This window comes from Trachemys scripta, chromosome 10 (assembly GCF_013100865.1).
Source record: "Trachemys scripta elegans isolate TJP31775 chromosome 10, CAS_Tse_1.0, whole genome shotgun sequence".
Classification (NCBI taxonomy): Eukaryota; Metazoa; Chordata; order Testudines; family Emydidae; genus Trachemys; species Trachemys scripta.
In genome coordinates this window covers 82,138,292-82,157,319 of record NC_048307.1, presented here as the reverse complement: position 1 = coordinate 82,157,319, position 19,028 = coordinate 82,138,292, and the positions used below count along the sequence as shown (strand labels likewise).

The following is a 19,028-nucleotide window of genomic DNA, read 5'->3' as shown; positions in this document are numbered from 1 at the left end:
GTTCTTATTCACATTGATTTGATATTTTCATCTGGTTTTTGACGTTTTTATAAATTAAAGGGGAAGTTTTAAAATGTAATTATAGGTGGTAACTTTAGACAGAAAAAATGGTTAGCACAATTAAACTCACATTAATAAATATTAAAAGGGGCCCTCCTAGAAAACTCCACATACAACATCTCTATACAAGAGATCACAGACATCCGGAGCTCGATCCTGGAAGGTGCTGAATCCTTAATCCTTGATCCAGCAAAGCATTTAAACACATGCTTAACTTTAGGGACTAACGTGCTTAAAGTTAAACCTGTGCTTAAGTGCTCTGCAGGAGCAGGGCCAGACTGCTCAGTATTTTGTAGGTGCAAGCCATGGAATAGTAAAGAATATTTAAAACCTCAGAAGCCAGCCCCACAAAATTACTGTCCTGCCTTTCTACAAACTTATAGTCAATTAATCAAACTTTCGTCTTTGATCTTGGATGGCACAAAACCTGGCAGGAAATATAGATGTATGATTTCCCCAAATGGGACCTTTTAAAAAAAAAGGTCAACAAAGCCCAATATCTGCCTCTAATGGATATAAAGGTTAAGATAATAAGAGTACATCATTAAAGGTATTTAGAGTATTAGAATGGCACCTCGGCTCTCTTGCATATTTTAATATAATTTACCAAGCCACTACAAACACTCCTTCCGATGCTCATGCTCACCCCATCTCATGCTTCCCACACAAACATAACACATCACACTTAACTGCTGCACATATTTCAACGCTGAATATTTGCTAATGTTCCTGAGGTGGTTAATAACATTTTGTGCAATGCTGAGAGGGAGACTTATGTATTCTTGTGTGGTAATAGGTTCGCTTATCTATTACAGGCAAAAGAAAGTGCTTTGTGAAGATGAAGAGTCTGTTGCTTTTAATGAACATGAGTTCGACTACAGCGACAGAGTGTCCAATAACCTGGCATAGATTTGAGTTGGTGGGATGTCACAGTCAACAAACCTTAATTCCTTTTATGAAAAGCTTTTGTTTAAGAAATATATATCAAAGCCTAAATGTACTAGCCTATCCAGTTATACAAGGAGGAGGCAAGGAGGCAGTTCTTGTGGGAATCATCATTTTTGACTTTCCAAACTTTTGATTTAAAATTGGTTGGAAGGAATCTTTTTATTGTTTCTTAATACTCCTTACCCCCATAAAAGATTATATCATTTTGATTAAATAAAATAGGCAAAAATCTCATTAAATTTAATGGGAGCAATATCAAGTCCACATTAGAGCTGGTTGAACAGTTAAACTAATTCATTAATATTTTCATGAATAACAGGAATAAGTTCAGTTTGCTATGAAGTCATTTTCCTTTAATCACACATATCCAGCAGCTGCCACGTAGTGGTGAAAATGTTTACAAACCCAAAAACGTTCATACAGTTTATCATAAGTGATTATTCGTCCAAAATCTGTAGTAGAAAGTGCAGTATGTTATCCTCTATTCACTATTTTCCTGCCTAAAAAGTTTCAATAATTCAATCAAGAAGCAGCATTAAAACCATAAGACACAGACAATCAAGCCCATGAATACTGAACAGCAAATACTCAACGCGAACAAGCTGTAAATAGGCCACATGCTGACAATTATTTATCCTGTCTACAAATGAATACTTCTGAATGACAAATTCTGTACATTCAAAAAAAATCAGGCTTGGTTTGTGAATAATTCACTAACTGAAAAAATAGCTAAATTCATAACAATTATTCATAACAAAACAGTTCAACAAGCTCTTATGTGCATGCTAGACAACAAACTTCTGATCTGTCAAGTAATCTCTATTTCTGAACTTTCCCATGACAATTCAACTTTTGACCCTACTGGCTTTATTTTTCTCTCCTTTACTAAGATTGTCAACATTTACAAAGCCTTGTCATATGACAGTCAGGGTCTAAACTCTGTTGTCTTCTGTGGTGCCTTATGCTTTTCCATTTCATTTCCACATTTCTATTTCTTTATAACATTTACTTAGGAAGACACTACCTGCCCAGCCAATGAGTCAAGCCAACTGCTGATTTGGCCAAACCTCTTGTTTCTGGTTTCTTAGAGGGAAAAACAAACAACCAAATAGCAGAGCTTTGATATTTGAAATGAATATCCCAAATCAATAACAGAATGAATGATATGTTTAAAAGCCAGAAATATATTCTCAAGTTACGTTTATTTAAAATTTTGCATCATTTGAGCGGATATTACTAAAAGACCAATAATGAGCATGTCGCAGTAGTCCAACTGTTAGATAGTACTATCATGGTATGATCCAAGATTTATTAGAAAAAGTTGTAAGAAACTCCACGTCAGAGATACTGAACCAACAAATCTATAAGATCAAATGGATTTAATATGAAGTTCTAGACATTATGCCAAAAAACTCTGAAGCTTCAATTTTCAAACAGTTTTTAACACGCACAGATAAAAAATACACAGAAAAGTAGGAACAACGGTATTTGACAAAAGTCTTTAAGAACTCATGTTATTTTAAAAGAAATCTTAAGAAAATTAAAACAATATGGAACAGCAAGTGCCTATGTACAAGCAGCAGAAAGTATAAATTATTTTAAATTAATTAAGAACAACTTGCACATATATCAGAAGAGAGCAAGCTCCCCTTAGTAAAGTGAAGAAAGGGTTGGAGCCTTTGATTTGTTAACACTTCACAAGGCCGGCTTTTCATCCTCTAGATCTCAAAGTTCATTGACCATTTGGGACCTAGTGAGCAAAAATATCATTGATTCATGGTGCAGGTCTGGACATCTGCACTGTCCCAACCTGAAAACATGGTTGATTTGGATTATCTCCTCTTCAAAGGCCACATGAGGTATATGGGGAAGTCAGGAAGAAGCCACCAAGAATGTTCAAGGAAACCTCTTGTTTCATTATGGCTTACTTTCCAAAATAGGTCTCAAAAGCCTTAAAAAAAAATGAAGTCATAAGAAAAACATGGGCTCCAGCAAACAAAGGCAAGCGGTATCAGCCTTGTCATAAAAAAAAAAATCACTTGGGGTCAAACGTTGGACACAAAAATTGAATAAATAAGCTTTGAATGGGGAATATCCTCAGAATTTGGAGGATGGGAAAAAATCACCCCTTTCCAGCCCAGAGTACCAGCACAGCTCCTACGGTCTAGGAAATTCCCCTATATAATGTGTCTGCATTTTGTCCAGAGCCCCACGTGGTAGCAGATTCCCTGACCACGCTTGCACTTCTCCTGTGCTTCCTTCCTTTGAGCCATGGAGAAAGAGGTCCCATAAAGGAGAGCTCCCATGACAACTAGGGTTCAGTGTTGATAAATGCAAAGTAATGCATATTGGAAAACATAATCCCAACTCTACATATAAAATGATGCCATCTAAATTAGCTGTTACCACTCAAGAAAGACATCTTGGAGCCATTGTGGATAGGTCTTTGAAAACATCCACTCAGTGTGCAGCGGCAGTCAAAAAAGCGAACAAAATGTTGTGAATCATTAAGAAAGGGATACATAATAAGTCAGAAAATATCATATTACCTCTATATAAATCCATGGTATGCCCCACATCTTGAATACTGCTATAGATGTGGTCGCCGCCTCTCAAAAAAAGATATATTGGAAATGGAAAAGGTACACAAAAGGGCAACAAAAATTATTAGGGGTATGGAACAGCTTCCATATGAGGAAAGATTAATAAGACTGGGACTTTTCAGCTTGGAAAAGAGACAACTAAGGGGGATATGATAGAGGTCTATAAAATCATGACAGGTGTGGAGAAAGTAAATAAGGAAGTGTTATTTACTCCTCCTCCTAACACAAGAACTAGGGGTCACCAAATTAAATTAATAGGCAGCAGGTTTAAAACAAACAAAAGAAGGTATTTCTTCACACAGCGTACAGTCAACCTGTGTAACACCCTGCCAGAGAATGTTGTGAAAACCAAGACACTAACAGGGTTCAAAAAAGAATTAGATAAGTTCATGTCAGATAGGTCCATCAATGGCTATTAGTCAGGAAGGGCAGAGATGGTGTCCCTAGCCTCTGTTTGCCAGAAGCTGGGAATGGGTGACAGGGGATCGATCACTTGATGATTACTTGTTTTGTTCATTCCCTCAGAAGTACCTGGCATTGGCCCCTGTCAGAAGACAGGACACTGGGCTAGATGGACCTTTGGTCTGATCCAGTATGGCCGTTCTTAAGTTCTTACGGAGTGCTCCAAGAAGCCCCCTTTGCAGCCCACTTCCTTCCCCATGTATCAGAACCATGGTAGTTTGACTGCAGTTAGGGCTTTCTCTACTTGTGAACAAGAACAGGGAGCCCAGGGTTGCTCCTTGACGTTTATTTGGTAGCTACAGGAACCACTATCCTGTACCAGAGTAACCCCCTTTGCATTCCTATCGTTGAGAGTCACTAGCCCAAGAGTGTCGATCTATTTGGTGTTATTTAATTTTAACAAATAAACATTAAAAGACTAAAAGCTTTACTTCAGCCCTCTACACTAAGTGGTATGTATTACAGCGGCATTGCAGAACAACCCTTACAAAAGGAAATTGCAAAATTTTAAACTAACAATATATCTAAGCATAATTCATTCAGATGCCAACACAAATTTAACAACAGAATAAGCTTATCCAAGGTCAACAACCCATCATGGTAAACACTGAAAATGAACATTTTTTAAAAATGGTGTTTAATTACTGAGATGAATATTGTTACAACAGAGATCAGGTCTAGATGACAATGACAAACTAGAAAATCGAACTTTAAAATTAAAGTAAATGCAATGAAGAGTACCAATAAATAACTATTTTTAAGAGTCTATTCGTGGTTCTTAAGAACTATGTTTAAAAGCTTTATATCATCCTCTAGCAACTTCTTCAACACCTTTTTGTTTTGCTCTGCCTGACTTCCACAGAAAACATGTTTCATAGCATCAAGAACAGCAATAGCTTTTACACTAATATCCTCTGGGACATATTTCTTGTTAGAACTATCAATATATGTAGTTAGCTGAGGACTAAAATCATACAGCAGATTAATAAATGCTCTTAACTTTCTGATTTCTGCTGTGTCCTGTTCTACTACTTCTGTGTTCTGTTCTACCTTTTCTTTCGGAGGTGAAGGCTTAGGTCGGTGATACAGCAGACCTAGTGAAGCCTCTGCTTCTTTTTCCAGCATAAGAGATTTCGTTATATAGTTTTCAGATGATTCAACATACTCTTTGAGATGTGGATTTTGTTTAACATAATCTGGTGGCTTCTGTAACAATTTTTTTAGCTTTTCAATCTTTTCCAAGATTGCTTCACCTGCAGGTCGATGTTTCACCTTGTCATATACACGTAGCTTTTTCACCTTTGCAATATGTTTCAGTTTTTCTGCTTTTTTGGTGATGTTTTCTGTTTCTTTGAGTTTTTTTACATTCTTTAAAGACTGAACTAGATTTTCCAGGGATCCATTTGTTAACTGGTCAAAAGTCTTTCTTTTTCTTTTTGAAACAGCATTTTCAAATGTAATAAATATTTTTTTCAGTGGTGTTGTTGAGCTAGACGACTCATTAGTATGTAAAAGGACAGAAACTTCTGTGCCAGTTCGCAGACTCCAAAATGGGGTTGTTGTAGATGTAGTAAATTTTCTTGTAACAGCAGCCTTTTTCTTTGACTTCTGTGGCTTTCTATCATGTTTTTGGCCCACATTTAACCAAAAAGAGTCAATACTTCCATTAACATACGATTTCACTATTTTGGGTGTAATGATTGTTTGTTCAGTTGGTGTGCGCTGTGTAGGAACATCTTGCATCATATCCTGCAGAATCTCCACGAGGTTCCTCAGGGTTTTCTCTTCTTTCTTTAATTCTGACCCAAAAGGTGTTGTATGAGATTCTATAAAAGATTACCAAATAATTATAAAGTGCACTCATAGAAATTGCAGGTCCACATTTGCCTAATATACTTTCACCTATATCATGCGTAAAACAAATTCCAGCTATATCTGCACTTTTGCCATAACTTTAATGATTTTTATATTCATAGAAAATCTATGCTTTTTGACATTTTTAATGTAACCCTGCCTTCTTAAATGAATGAGGTAGGACATTGGCATTGAGTTTCTCTTTTGCAAGCCTGCAAGTTGGGGTTTTTTCTACTCTTAGTTCTAGAATGTGGAAATATGGGCACAGGCACAGCTCCCCAAGAGCTAGCTGCTTTGAAACAGATCTTGTCACCGCAAGCCTAAATGATGCAATTTTACAGTTAGGATCTGCAAAGACTACAAAGATGTAAATGAGAGCGAGGAGTTCTTACCATAGATTGTTAAGTTGTCTGTTCCTGAGCTTGAAACCTGGATAGATGAGGTTGGATGCACACTGATCTGTTGAGCACAAAAATAACTGTAATTGCAACATGACTTTCATGTCATTATGACAATATTTTTCTACATATTATTAGTCCACGTTATTTTGGGGCAATAATTAAGGCAGATTTCCAGACAAAATTATTTGACCTAATCAGAACATTATAGCTAAAACAAAACAACAAAGCCAACAAATTCAAAGTTAAGGTTACCACAAAACAGAGCGAGAGCGATTCCAAACAGCAGAGAACATAGATCTCAGATATTTGTTGTATCACATACAATCATAACTTTGCCTCCCTTCTACTCCCGCTATATGAGGTAAACGTATGTCTTTGGCAAGTTCACAATTAGCTAAAATGTTAAAACTGCAAATACCTTGGTGGTTCTGCCTGGGACCTTGACATCTGAGAACATCCTCAAAACTGTGTAGTTAGCATTTTGCCATCTTAAACCACATTTTCATAGTAGTGTGTGTATACTTTACATACAAAAAAAGAATGCCAAGGTTGGAAATTAAGCATGCAAAAGTTAGGAAATGCCAGAATTAAGATTGCCTCTGCAACTTTAGTTTGCCCCCTTGTGTAGTCTTTAATTATATGACCACATACTATTTGTTTCATAGGATGTCTGCCATATTGAGTGCACAGGATAGATGGTGCTCACTCATAGCTTGATCCTGCTATTACTGAAATGAGAGTTCAGATTCCTATTGACTTTTGTGTTGCAGTAACAAGTACTGAATAGGTAGCTATTCAATATTTATTTTTATCCTTGTCATTCAATGTATGACCCCATTCTTTGTTTACTGCACACCATTCAAGCCCTGTACTAAATACATGGGCTTTTCTATGGCATTCATCACTGAAGCATTTTAGTGCTTCAAAAACATTAATGAATTTATCTTTACAATGCCCTTTGAAGTGAAGTGATATTATTATTCCCATTTCACAGATGGGAAACTGAGGCTCAGAACTATCGTCAAAAGTGTCCACTAATTTTGGGTGTCCCCCTCAATGTACCTACAGCCTAATTTTTCAGAGCATTTAGCATTTTTATAGCACATTATATGTTCAAAGCACAGCACCCACTGACTTCAGTTGCAGGTATGAGTGCTCAGCACTTCTGCAAATCCAACCCCTGCATCTCATGTTGGACACCCAGAAAATGGGGAATACCTAAGGGCCATCTGCAAAAATTTTGGTTTAAGTGACTTGTCCGGTCTCACATAGAAATTATGTGATGGAAGCAAAGATAGACTCCAGAATGGTATTCACCCACCTTAACTATGAGACAACCCTTTATCTTCATGTAGTCCCGTCTGATTCAATGCATACCTTCCAATTTATACAACTAATGACTTCAAATACAGGAGGCAGATATCCTCCGAAAAGCCCCCATATGGTTGCAGAGAAAAGCTTGGAATGTGAACCCCAATGGTACAAAAGCCAAATAAAAATAAATCCAAATTTTTTATTAAAAAAAAAAAAACTCAATTTTTAAGCCAGACTCGTGATTTTTGCTGCTTTTTGAATGCTTGAGGTTGGTAATATTTCTTATAATTCTTATAATTTCTTATAATTTGAGTGAATTTTCACTGGGGCAGCAAAAGGCACCTCTCTGACCCCAGGAGGATTCCCTTGCAAATTTCAAGTCTGTGATCCAAAACACAGTGATGCTAAAACTTTTCAACAAAATAGTTGTAAGAATTTGTTAACATTGGCAAACAACATACATTTCCCCGGACCATTTTCTTGAAAATAGATGAACTGTTTTTGCTGAAACTTTCACAGACCCTGAGCCAAACACCTAGCATGGAAAATTTCAGCCTAAACTGTTCAAATTTGTCAAAATTATGAATACCTGATAACAGGAGCTTATAATAGATAGTGTGAGGCAATCTTAACCACAGGCATCTTTCAGCTCTGCCTATAATAATCTAAACACAAGGGTAAATGTGTTGAAATTGCCCACGGGTGCAGGCAGTCCAACTACTGTGAACAGAAAGGGGTTAAAATGATTATAAATTTTCTAGTATGTGCAGCATGAGAGAAATACATTAGGAAGGAAGAGTGGGAGTTGGATATGTCTTTGAAAAGTACATGAAATTTTGGAAGAAAGATGTTGTGTTCCTGTCTTGTCAAGGAAGGATGAACTAGAAGTGTGCTTTGTAATTCTGTAACTGTCTTCTTTATTATCTATTTCACTCTATAGTTATATTAATTCTACAATGCCTTTTCAGACATATTTATGTGAAAACCCCATACCAAATCAAGTTTATTATTATTCCATTCTTTTTGTTTTTAGGATGTTTTAGCATCTATAATCCCTATTGGATGACTTTCCCTCTCCTGTATTTCAACATTGTCTTTATGTACCAGAGTAAATTTGGTACAAGTGTTCAAAGATTCAATCAATGACACTACATATATTTGATACATAATAACTCTATAAGCTTCTTCCAGAGCTTTCTTTGCCTGAGGAACTGAAGAACCATATCAGTTCTCCCTGCTAAACGATTTCACTGCCCCTAACACTTCAGACACACAGGGACAAAGTTATGTACTTATTTCTTCTGCATAATCTAAATGATTAATTTCTACTCGCTTTTCCTTTTGAACCCCTACCATATTTGGAATAATCTGCTGATGTCCAAACACGACAAGTGCATTTTGCTGAGTAACTCATAGCAGATTTCTTTGCTTTCAGTAAAAATGGTATGTACGTAACTCATTCTCTGTGACGGTGCTCCAAAATATTCACAACTCTATTTTCAATGTCCGATTAAATCTTTCCACCTTGCTGTCTGACTGATGTCAGAGGCCTGATATGGGTTTAACTGAAGACCAAACTTTTGTGAACTCAAATATTCAAAACTCAAAATCCATTTCTTGGTGCTAGTTCACTCCCAGGGAAACACCAAATCTAGTGATTAGAGAATTTACTGCAGAGATATGTAGGGCCTTGTTTTCATATGTGGCCTCTATTTTTAATTTATTATATTATTAATTATTTGTATTACTATAGCACCTAGGAACTCTATTCAAGGGCCCAGACCCTTTTATGCTAGACACTGTACAAACATCAAACAAAAAGATGGCCCCTGCTCCAAAGAGCTTACAGACAGCCACATTACAAGGAAAAATGAGATAATATGATAGGCAGTGGTCACAATACACCAGCAGGCTAACATCTGTCTAAACTTGCTTGTGCATTTGTTCACATTCAGATATTTTCGTGTGAAGAAATTCAAATGTATGCAACTGCATTTCCACATGCAAGCTAGGTAGCTTTGCACTAACAATGTTATTTTAGTGACAAATACAATATGCACACATAAATTTGAATTTTTTCCATGCAAAAATGTAGGTATTAATAAATGTATGCAGAAGTTCAATTGAAGACATACATTTAGCAATTGGGGTAAGACCTCTTTGAAAATTTGTTCTCTGTACTCTAAAACTGTTCAATATTTATTTCAGCAGCCTCAAACTTAGTCTAATATGCTCAAATAGTCAACATTGTTTACAACTTATGTCTACAGCAAAAAGGCATGAAGTTAAGGCATATCAGAAATTTATTTGAAGAGCTGTGGGGTCACATGAAAAAGTTTGAAAATATTCTATTTGGAAGCAATTCTGCATCTATATTATCTGTGACTTGCAGATGAACCACTCTAATCTGCAATATCCATAGACTTCACAATCTAAACAAAGTCAAGTGTGCTAAGGATTGGGAGGAGATAGAGAGAAAGAAAATACTGATGCTGTTTTCTTAATAAAGAATAAAGTGAAAATCAGAAAATTATATATGAACAGAACTGTTCCTAAATACTAGTATTTTTCAGTTTTTCCCACAAGGCCCCAATGTTTCCTTTAAAATAGAAATGAAAGCACTAACAACAAACAAACAAAAATCAGCATACATTCTAGAATAACCTAAAAGAAGTGTCACTCAGTAGTGAAAACACTTACTCTGCTTAGTAGAAAGAATAAGCATCTTTAACTAAGGCCCTGACCCTGCAAAGATTAAAGTTAAACACGTGTAAATCTTTGCAGGACCGGGACATAATTAATTAATTGGCTAATTCTGTCATAGAACATGTTGAATTTTCCTTTCTGCTCCATCTCTCCCAATGTAGGACTTTATCCTGCTCCCATTGAAGTCAATGGAAAAATCTCTTAGCAGCAGAATTAGACATATCATATACACTGTAATAGTGAAAATTAGTAATTAACAAGTATTTTCCTTTGTTTTGATATTAGAGAAATAAGAAATGAGAAGACTGATAAACCGAAATTATACTGAAATGTTGGTAGGCATATCTCTTTGGGGCAGGGACAATTACTTCTTTTCTGTTTGGAAGGACCCTAGCACATTGTGGGCAAAAACAGAAATAAATAAATAAATACATTTATTTTCAAAATCCCAAAATTAGAGTTACCTTTATGTGTTTAACATTCTCGAAAGTATGTTGCAATGCTAAAAGAAAAAAACACTTTTAAAATTAAAATTAGTTACTGAGCTTAACATTTAAATTATACAATGTCAATGCTGAGGCCCAGACTGGGATTTGGAGTTTTTTTATTTTAGAACTATGCCGTGTGCATTGTATTTAAAAGTGTTCACCTCACATTACACCAAACAGGGAAAGAAAGCCCACTGCAAAGTTAAAATATGAAATTATAACAAAAAATAAGCTAACTTCTCTTTATTTCAAGTAATTTTGTGTTGGAAATTTAGGGCCAGTTTTTCAAAAAACTCAGTACCAGCTGCTCTGATTTAGGTACCCAAATGAAATGTCCAGATTTTCAAAACTTCTCAGCTTTCATGTCACCTAATTAACATGAACAATGGGAGCTGCTGGTGCTCATCTCTTCTGAAAATCTGGCCATTTCAATGTAAGTGCCTAAATTGGAGACTGAGCTGAGCACTTTCGAAAAGCTAGTCCCTCAACTTCTGCATGAAAAATAGAGGAGAAATTTACAACTGTTTTTCAGAACCCTAATGATGGAGCAAAGAAATATGATGTTTAGACTTACATGCCATGCCAGGTAATCAGGAATTTTTCCTACTTGCAAATATTATTTCTTTAAATTAGACTGCACTCTTCTGGGGATGTTGGATTGAGTGTTTCTGCCAGCAGGTGAAGAAAGAAAACCAAAAAGATTGCTCAAGATCACAGTAAGTGTCATCTCTCTCAGTTTAAGAAATTCCACTACAGTAATCATTCACTTGTGAAACCACATAACTGTAAAATTAAACACAAGGAAAAAGAAAAAAAAAAGACAACAGAATCAAGAGAAAAGGTAGTATTCTGGACTGATTAAATTCAATTTACAAATGCCATCCAAACATTTTAAGTAACAAAAAATTGTTCATTCTATAAAGTTGGCTGTTCTCAACCTAGGACTCCCTTGACTAAGAAGCAATGCAACAAAGGTAAAGCGAAAATTTGAAGGTGAAGCAGTGCCTGGAGAACTCATCTGTCGGAAGTTACTTCTGCAGAAGACCAGACTTCTAGACACACAGAGTCAGTGGAGGAATGAACAGAACTCTATGTAGCGTTTTAATAAATTTATTGCATTGAAGCATCCTATCAAAGACTCAAGACATTCCAAATGCCTTTATAGAACAATTCTAATGAAACCTGGTAAAGCTTTGTTGTTGACTTTATAGATATTGTAATACACTTTTCTTTCCCGTTCTATGCTGCTTAAATAGTCCTCCAGGTACATTTTGAAAGCCCCTTATCTACAAAATATAAAATAATGTTGTGGGACATAAAGACCCACAAAATAATCTTGTGACCCTAGACAAATTGAAAATTGATTTAAAAAAAAATTAAGGATACGTCGGGAATGGTGGCACTGAGGCTGGCAGATCACTCAGGGGTTCTGGGCTGCGGTGCACAAGGCCAATCGGGTGTCTGGTGTCACTGACAGCTTGGCCAGTGGGTGGCTGACGGACTGGCTAGAACAACACAAATGATGTGAGGGCTGATGGATCGATCAATCAAAGTGAAAATTAAGGATAATTCTACATTATTTTGTCTATGTCAAACTAGAAAAATGGCTTCACCAAAGAAATTCTCACTTGTCCTTTCTGCCTAAGCCACTAAAAGGAAGCTTTGGGGGGAAAAGAGGAAAAAAGACAACGTAAGAATTTTAAACTGATCTTCCATTGATGCACAATGGATCTATGCAAGTTTTCAGCTCAACCAGCAGAAAACCTGAGCACTTAGAACTTTGACTGTCACTTATCAGCATGAGTTTCCAAAATTCTTCCTCTGATGTATCAACTATAGCTTCTAGGTTCTTGTCTAGGCCATTGGGGAAAAATTGTCCAAGTCTCTGTATTTGTTAAAGGTAGCTTGTGATTCTTGCTAAAAGAGAACAAATTTACTTCTGGACTTCTCCTGCCTTTCATAATGTTTCATGAACATCTCAACGTGAAAGTCATATTTTCCAAGAGTTGACTACATCAAATCAGCCTTAATATTGGGGTGAGCTGCTACGTGGTCTATTAGGAAGCCATTGAAATGATTTTCTGCCCAGTGAAATAAAACTGAAGAACTATGAGCATCTGCTGGCTCATAATTTTGATGGGTGAAACTTGGTGCTTCCAAGTCTTATGTTTTTGATACTTCACATCACCACTACAATGTCAAATATGATGTGTACCTGCTTTCTATTTCCTGCTTCTTACTAAAATGAGAGCCTCCATCCTGATCCCCTAGGCTCGGAAGAGAGATTATAGCCTCCCATGACTCAAGACTCCTTGTATTGTTAGGATACTGAGCAAGGCACTTTATCACACAAAACTGTTGTTTGACCCTTTCTTTGTTTCGGCAGCTCACAGGAATACACAATCTTATGACCCAACCATCACTGACTGAAGCTATCTTGACAATGAAGATACTGGTCCTGTGTACTTTGAGTCCACTGGCTCAAACTGAGGCTCTATAAGTCTCCCAGATAAAAACCTGAGCTAGGGGACAGTATCCATACAAGAAACCATCAGGTTCCAAGCTCTGGTCTAGTCCACAACATAATACAGATCTGGCCCTTGAAGCTGAAGAACTTTTCTTGCATGATCAATTCTCCAACAAAGTTGTTTTACGGAGAGCTTTAAGCATCTCAAAGGATTGACCTAGAGAGAAAAATAAATTTCATAATTCATCTGAACAATCATAAGGAACCCAAAACAGGGCCAAGGCTGATAAGAAGAAAAAAAAAAGTTAATCTTACCCCCACTCAAGTATAGAGAGGATTTGCAAGTCCAAAGTCAAACAAATTGTATTTAGTATTTATACTGATTACTTAAGAATTCCCAGTTAATGCTCTGAGGTTTGATAGGGTTCAGCTGGGAACCCTGATGTGCAAGGTTACAACACTCACAACCCATAGATCAAGCAACAGGTTTGGCGACCAAACAGGGAAGGGTCCACAGTGGCAACCCCCCTACCTGTAGCTTAAATTCAGGAAACAGGTAACTCACCTGCAATAAAAATATAAGTTGAAATCCAAATTAATCTCTCAATTAGAACGTAGTTCCTGTCACAAACACTGTACGTTTCCAGAGTACGGGACTTCCTCATTTCCTCTTCTTTTCTGTTTCTCTGCGTCTAGTATACTACTTCTACTTGTACTTAGCTCACCAACTCAGGGAGTATTGTCCTCCTGGGAGGACTAGTAACTAGCACACACACACATGCACACGCATGCACCCACCCCTCGAGCAGAGGTATTTAAGACACAGTGGATACAAATCAATGATTTTTTTAAAAAAAATAAAAAAAATGGATTTTTTAAATTTAAATTGGATTTTTTTGATAAAATTTTTTTGAGGAAAAAACCTATCTAAAGATAGTTATAATTAAGATACATTATAGCTCAAAGATATCTCATCATGGAATAGGGATTATAAATTCTAATTCTATAGTATGAGACAATATATTCATGTAATGTTTAAGAAAAGTTTTGTAAATGAGTTCCAATAGTTCGTGGATTAGGGATCCAATTTTATGGGGTTCCACAGGCTTCTGTATAGAATATTTAGGTTAATCTTTCTATCTACCCAATGGGACTCAGAGCTCAGTCTAGAAGATACCATCAGAGATGCTTAGTTTTGCAGTTCTCCAGCGGTAACATGCTTGTTAACAGCAAAAATATTTTAACTAAATAAATAATATAGAGAGGTGAGAAATAACAGACCTCAACTCTACTGTCCCTCTGCAAATATGTGTACACAGAGTCAATCCGTTACCTCTCTCTAAAAGTGCAGTTTCAAAAAGTTCAATAAATAGAAGATTGTTGGGGGCGGAATAGATCTGGACAAGGAGAAGAAGTCTGGAGATGAATGTGAGAAGCGAGGGACATATGCTTGTTTTGTTAAAATATTATATGTTTGCTGTTGAAGAAAAAAATCCAAAATACTTAGCATTGTTGTTTTAGTTAAATAAAACATTTTAAATGTCTGTCTGGTGATGTTCTCCTCCTAATACACCATGGCAGGAAAATCCTCCAAATATTAATGATTAATCTGTTGAATTGGAGATAGTTCACCTCCCAATGACTTCATAAATAACCAAACAATCATTCATTTTCTGATATAGCTGTAAAACTAACCTGAAAAGTTTTCAAAATAAATCACTGTTTAAAAATGTATAGTGTGTACCTTCTAAAAATGAAACCTACCTTTATCTCTGAGTTGCGAAGAATATGTAGTAAGGTTATAACAACCAACAAGAATGCACTTTTATGTAGAAAACCATGATTAAATTGAGTCTTCCTGACTAGTGATTTAAATCAAATCCACTCTTATTAAGACCTTGACCATCAGACTCACATGGCATGACAGAGCTAGGGTAGGACCCTCACAGATAGCAACCTGTCTCCCACCACTACGTCTCCATGATAATTGTAACTGTGTGAGGATGCACGTGGGGTGATGTGGGACATCAGCCTCATTGAACTCTGATTGCATCCCTCATTTTGTGTTATTGACTAGTCATTTGTGTTCAGAATCTCACAAGAAGGGGATTCTGTGCTGTTTAAAATTTAACAAGTGTTAAGGGGGCTTTGTAAATTGAACTGTTTTGGTACCTAAAGATTAATAAGAAGTAGCATCGGGCCCAGTGACCCACACCTTGAGGTGGCAGGGGAGCTGATTTCATATTCCAGTTTTAACCACCAATAGGCCACAGTAGTTCAGACTGTCCAAATCGGTCTATTCACTTATTTCGGTCCCAGGCCAAAGTTCACAGGCCTCAAAGCCTTATACTAACTGCTTAAGCCAATGTCTTACAGCAATGATTTCAACCTGTGGTCCGCAGACCCTTAGGGTCCACAGACTATGTCTAAGATTTCCAAAAGGGTCCACACCTCCATTTGATATTTTGTAGGGATGCACAAATTAAAAAAGGTTGAAAACTACCGTCTGACAGGATACAGGCCTGTAGGCTCATGCTTTATTGCCTTAACTTATGCCTATGCCTTACCTAGCAAACACCTATAGGCAACAGGTGAAGACTGATTAAATCAATTTTTGTCTGTGAAATTAGAAAAAAGATACTGTAATTTAGAAGATGGAAAGCCTCTGGTGACTATACTGTGATTTGTCATCTCTGGAGGACAGATGTAAATTGGAAAGAGAGGAAGAGGACTTGGGCTGTCAAGAAAATATTGATTTGTACTCAGCTGTCTTCTTTTAAATTTCTTCCAAACCTTCATAGAATAGCAAATCATACTGGAGCAGAAGACCTATTAGATGTGACTTGACACTGTATCCTCTTGTCCATAATATTACCAGATAGTCTTTCTATCCTCTGAAATGGGAGTTATGACACAAAAAATGCTGACAGACTATAAATGCTGTCAGCCAGGAACTTAAAAGTCACAGATATTACATGCACCAATTTCTTAAATGTATAAAAAAAAAGGAATTCCCCACCTCCTGTACATGTGGACTATAGTTCTAAATATTAGAATCAAGTATACTGGAACAATTACAAGCTTCAGTGGCATTTGCATGCTGCCATCTGCTCTCCTCTCTAAAAACTCCTTAAGATTCACTGTTCTATCAAATGGCACAGCATTACCTTTTACATGGTTGTATTAACCCTGCAACTTTTGACATGTTGATTATGTTTTGGGCAAACCAGAAAAGATTGCAGGTAAGGGATGCCCTTACAACAGGTTCATCCTGAGCCCCCAACCCAAGATTAGAACACCACTTTAAGAACTCAATTTAGGCAGGAATTTGTGAGGACAAATAAAAATGGTAAAGTACAATTTTTTAGTAAAAAATAGAAGTAGACAACATTTCTTTTTCATTTTTGTTGAACTGATCTGGAGTGCCTAAATATTGAAAAAAAAAAGTTTTCAGTAAAAAGGTATAGAAAAATTGGATAGAGAAAGTCATAGATCCACATAGTTCATTCCATCTCCAAGCAGGAAAATCTACCTTTTGCTCTTAATCTTGCAAGTTCTTGCATAGTAAACAGGCAGGAAAATAAGGTTGTTGTGCTCCAGTGCTAGTGTTAGCAGAAGCTACATGTAGGCTACAAATATTTACCAGTATAGGTAAAATAATTTAAGCCTCCACTAATTTTGAAAGCCTTTGGTTTTGGTAGCCTGATTTAAGACTACTATCACCTGTTTTCCAGAGGTGCTGAGCAACCTATTAACCACTTACTTAAATTTCTGTCAATAATGTGAATCAAGATAAAAGGTAATCTGAATAAATATGTAGAGAATGAAATGAAAAAACTGAATGCAGAAAAAAAAACCACGCCCAAATTATTAACTGCCAGAAAAAGTGGGGAGAGAGTTGGTCAGATTCATTCATCAATTTGCACCCTACCCCACTTGCTGGTAGAGAGGCTCAATCCATTAAAGTTTCAAAACCACTATTTTGCCTTGCCACTTCCCCAAATATGTGAACAGTATATCCCGTGTGTTCTGCGTGATGTGACAGGTTAGTAGTTTTAACACCTGACTTCTAATGACAGAACATGCTTGTTATTTTTAATACCATTGAGAAACAGTGACTTAGACCTTTACATATATATTTTCAAGAGGAATGTAAGACATTAATTGTTAGACTAAATCTCCATCCACCACTTTGAAAATGTATATCTAATGTTCTTACACCAGATCCCTATTATTTGTTTCAGTTATGTACATAAACACCCCTTCCCTTTTCATTCATTCATAGTTAATAATATCATTTGTTTGGGAAATATGTATGCAATTAAACATAGCAGGCATCTTATTAGTAGGTCATGCCAATTTTCCATAGCTCTATTAGTAACAATTATTTGACATCACTAGCTCCTTTTACAAGCCTACACTACACTTCAAAACCAGTTACATAACCAATATAGATAAGGCTCCAAGCCTGCAACTGAATCCACGCACATGGACCTATTGAAGTCCCTGGGGCTACATGTTGGTAGACCTTTGAGACAACACATAACTCCAGTGAATTCAGTTAGTTCACGCAAGCAGACCTGACTGCAGGATAAGGTTTATATTTGCTGTAAGTACAACAAATGCCTTTTAATACATTATTGTAATTCGCAGCTGAGCGCCCTCTTAGGTCTGAAGTAGCCGGGTTTCTCTTCCTGCCGATTAAGCTACTGCCCATATTTTTGTTTCTTCAGCCCCATACCCACAACATGTTCCGTCCAAATGTGCTATGCCATTTACCATCCTGAAACAAGGCATTAAGGATCTGATCCAGCTCCAACTGAAATCAAAGGCAGCAGGAGCAGGTCCTTAGACCCTTATCCGAAGAGCCTTTAGTGATGCAGGTTTTAGAGGTTGTAGTTAGACTGTGACTGCATTTGATGCTGCCAGACGCATGTTCCCCATGGCCCTAATACCTTCCATGACAAAACCCCCACGACCTCGGGGGGTTTCGTCATGAAAAGTCGGCTCCTGGGGTGACCACGGCCCTGCTGTTTTACATCCATGGCTCAACCTGCCCAGGGAAGAGTCCAGACTGTAAAACGAGGTAAAGTCTCCCTGAGCGCTGAACAGCCCGGGAGGGGATTATTTGCTGGGTTCCTTATCGTTCCCCGGGCAGCACTGATCAACCGCGGCCCCGGGATCGTCCCTTAAGTAAAGTAACGATTCGGGCCTGTGTTGCTCTGCCCTTAGCCGGGGGGGGGGGGATACGCCGTGGCCCCCACGCCCCTAGTTTAGGCCTCGCTCTGTTAACGCAGCCGGGAGCGGGCGGCTAACCGCGGCTCCTGCCGCCCCTTGCCCGGGCACGGGGCGAGGCGAGGCGGGGCTGGAGGCCGGTGACCGGCACGGGCCCGGCAGGCCCCAGCAGAGCGCTCCCTGCACCGGCCTTGGGCCAGCCCCGGGCGAGGCCCCCCCGGGCAGGACGGTGCCCCGCGCCGTACCCTGCATGGCGGGGGCCGGCTCCTCCGCTGAGGCGCTCTGGGCCGGGGCTGCCGGCAGGAGGGCGAGCGCCGCGGCGAGCAGGAGCAGCCGCTCCCCGGCCATCCTCCGCGCTACACGCGGGCCCGGCGCTCGGGGCGGGCGGGCAACCGTCACCGGCCTCGCCGCGCGCGCCGCTTCGAACCCGAACCCGCCCCCACCCCTCCGGGCATCGGCCCCGCTGTCCCCACAGGGAGCCGCCCCCCCC

At 38.1% G+C, this 19,028-nt stretch overlaps 1 protein-coding gene across 5 annotated transcripts in view; it reads right to left on the bottom strand.

Moving 5' to 3' along the window:
- Nucleotides 1-4,096: 4,096 nt before the first annotated feature.
- Nucleotides 4,097-19,028, bottom strand: part of LOC117883513 — a 24,282-nt gene continuing 9,350 nt past the window's right edge. The window contains exons 1-5 of one of the 5 annotated variants that reach the window (XM_034782806.1): nt 12,223-14,147; nt 11,411-11,504; nt 10,813-10,850; nt 6,320-6,386; nt 4,097-5,899 (exon numbers count right to left, since the gene is read on the bottom strand). In XM_034782806.1, the coding sequence (XP_034638697.1) occupies nt 4,839-5,899; nt 6,320-6,386; nt 10,813-10,850; nt 11,411-11,417 (1,173 nt within the window). In that variant the 5' untranslated portion in view covers nt 11,418-11,504; nt 12,223-14,147 and the 3' untranslated portion in view covers nt 4,097-4,838. Of the gene's footprint in view, nt 5,900-6,319; nt 6,387-6,746; nt 9,335-10,812; nt 10,851-11,410; nt 14,148-18,783; nt 18,953-19,028 lie in introns of those variants that run through there. The other 4 variants (XM_034782807.1, XM_034782804.1, XM_034782805.1 and 1 more) reach the window with 4 other exon arrangements.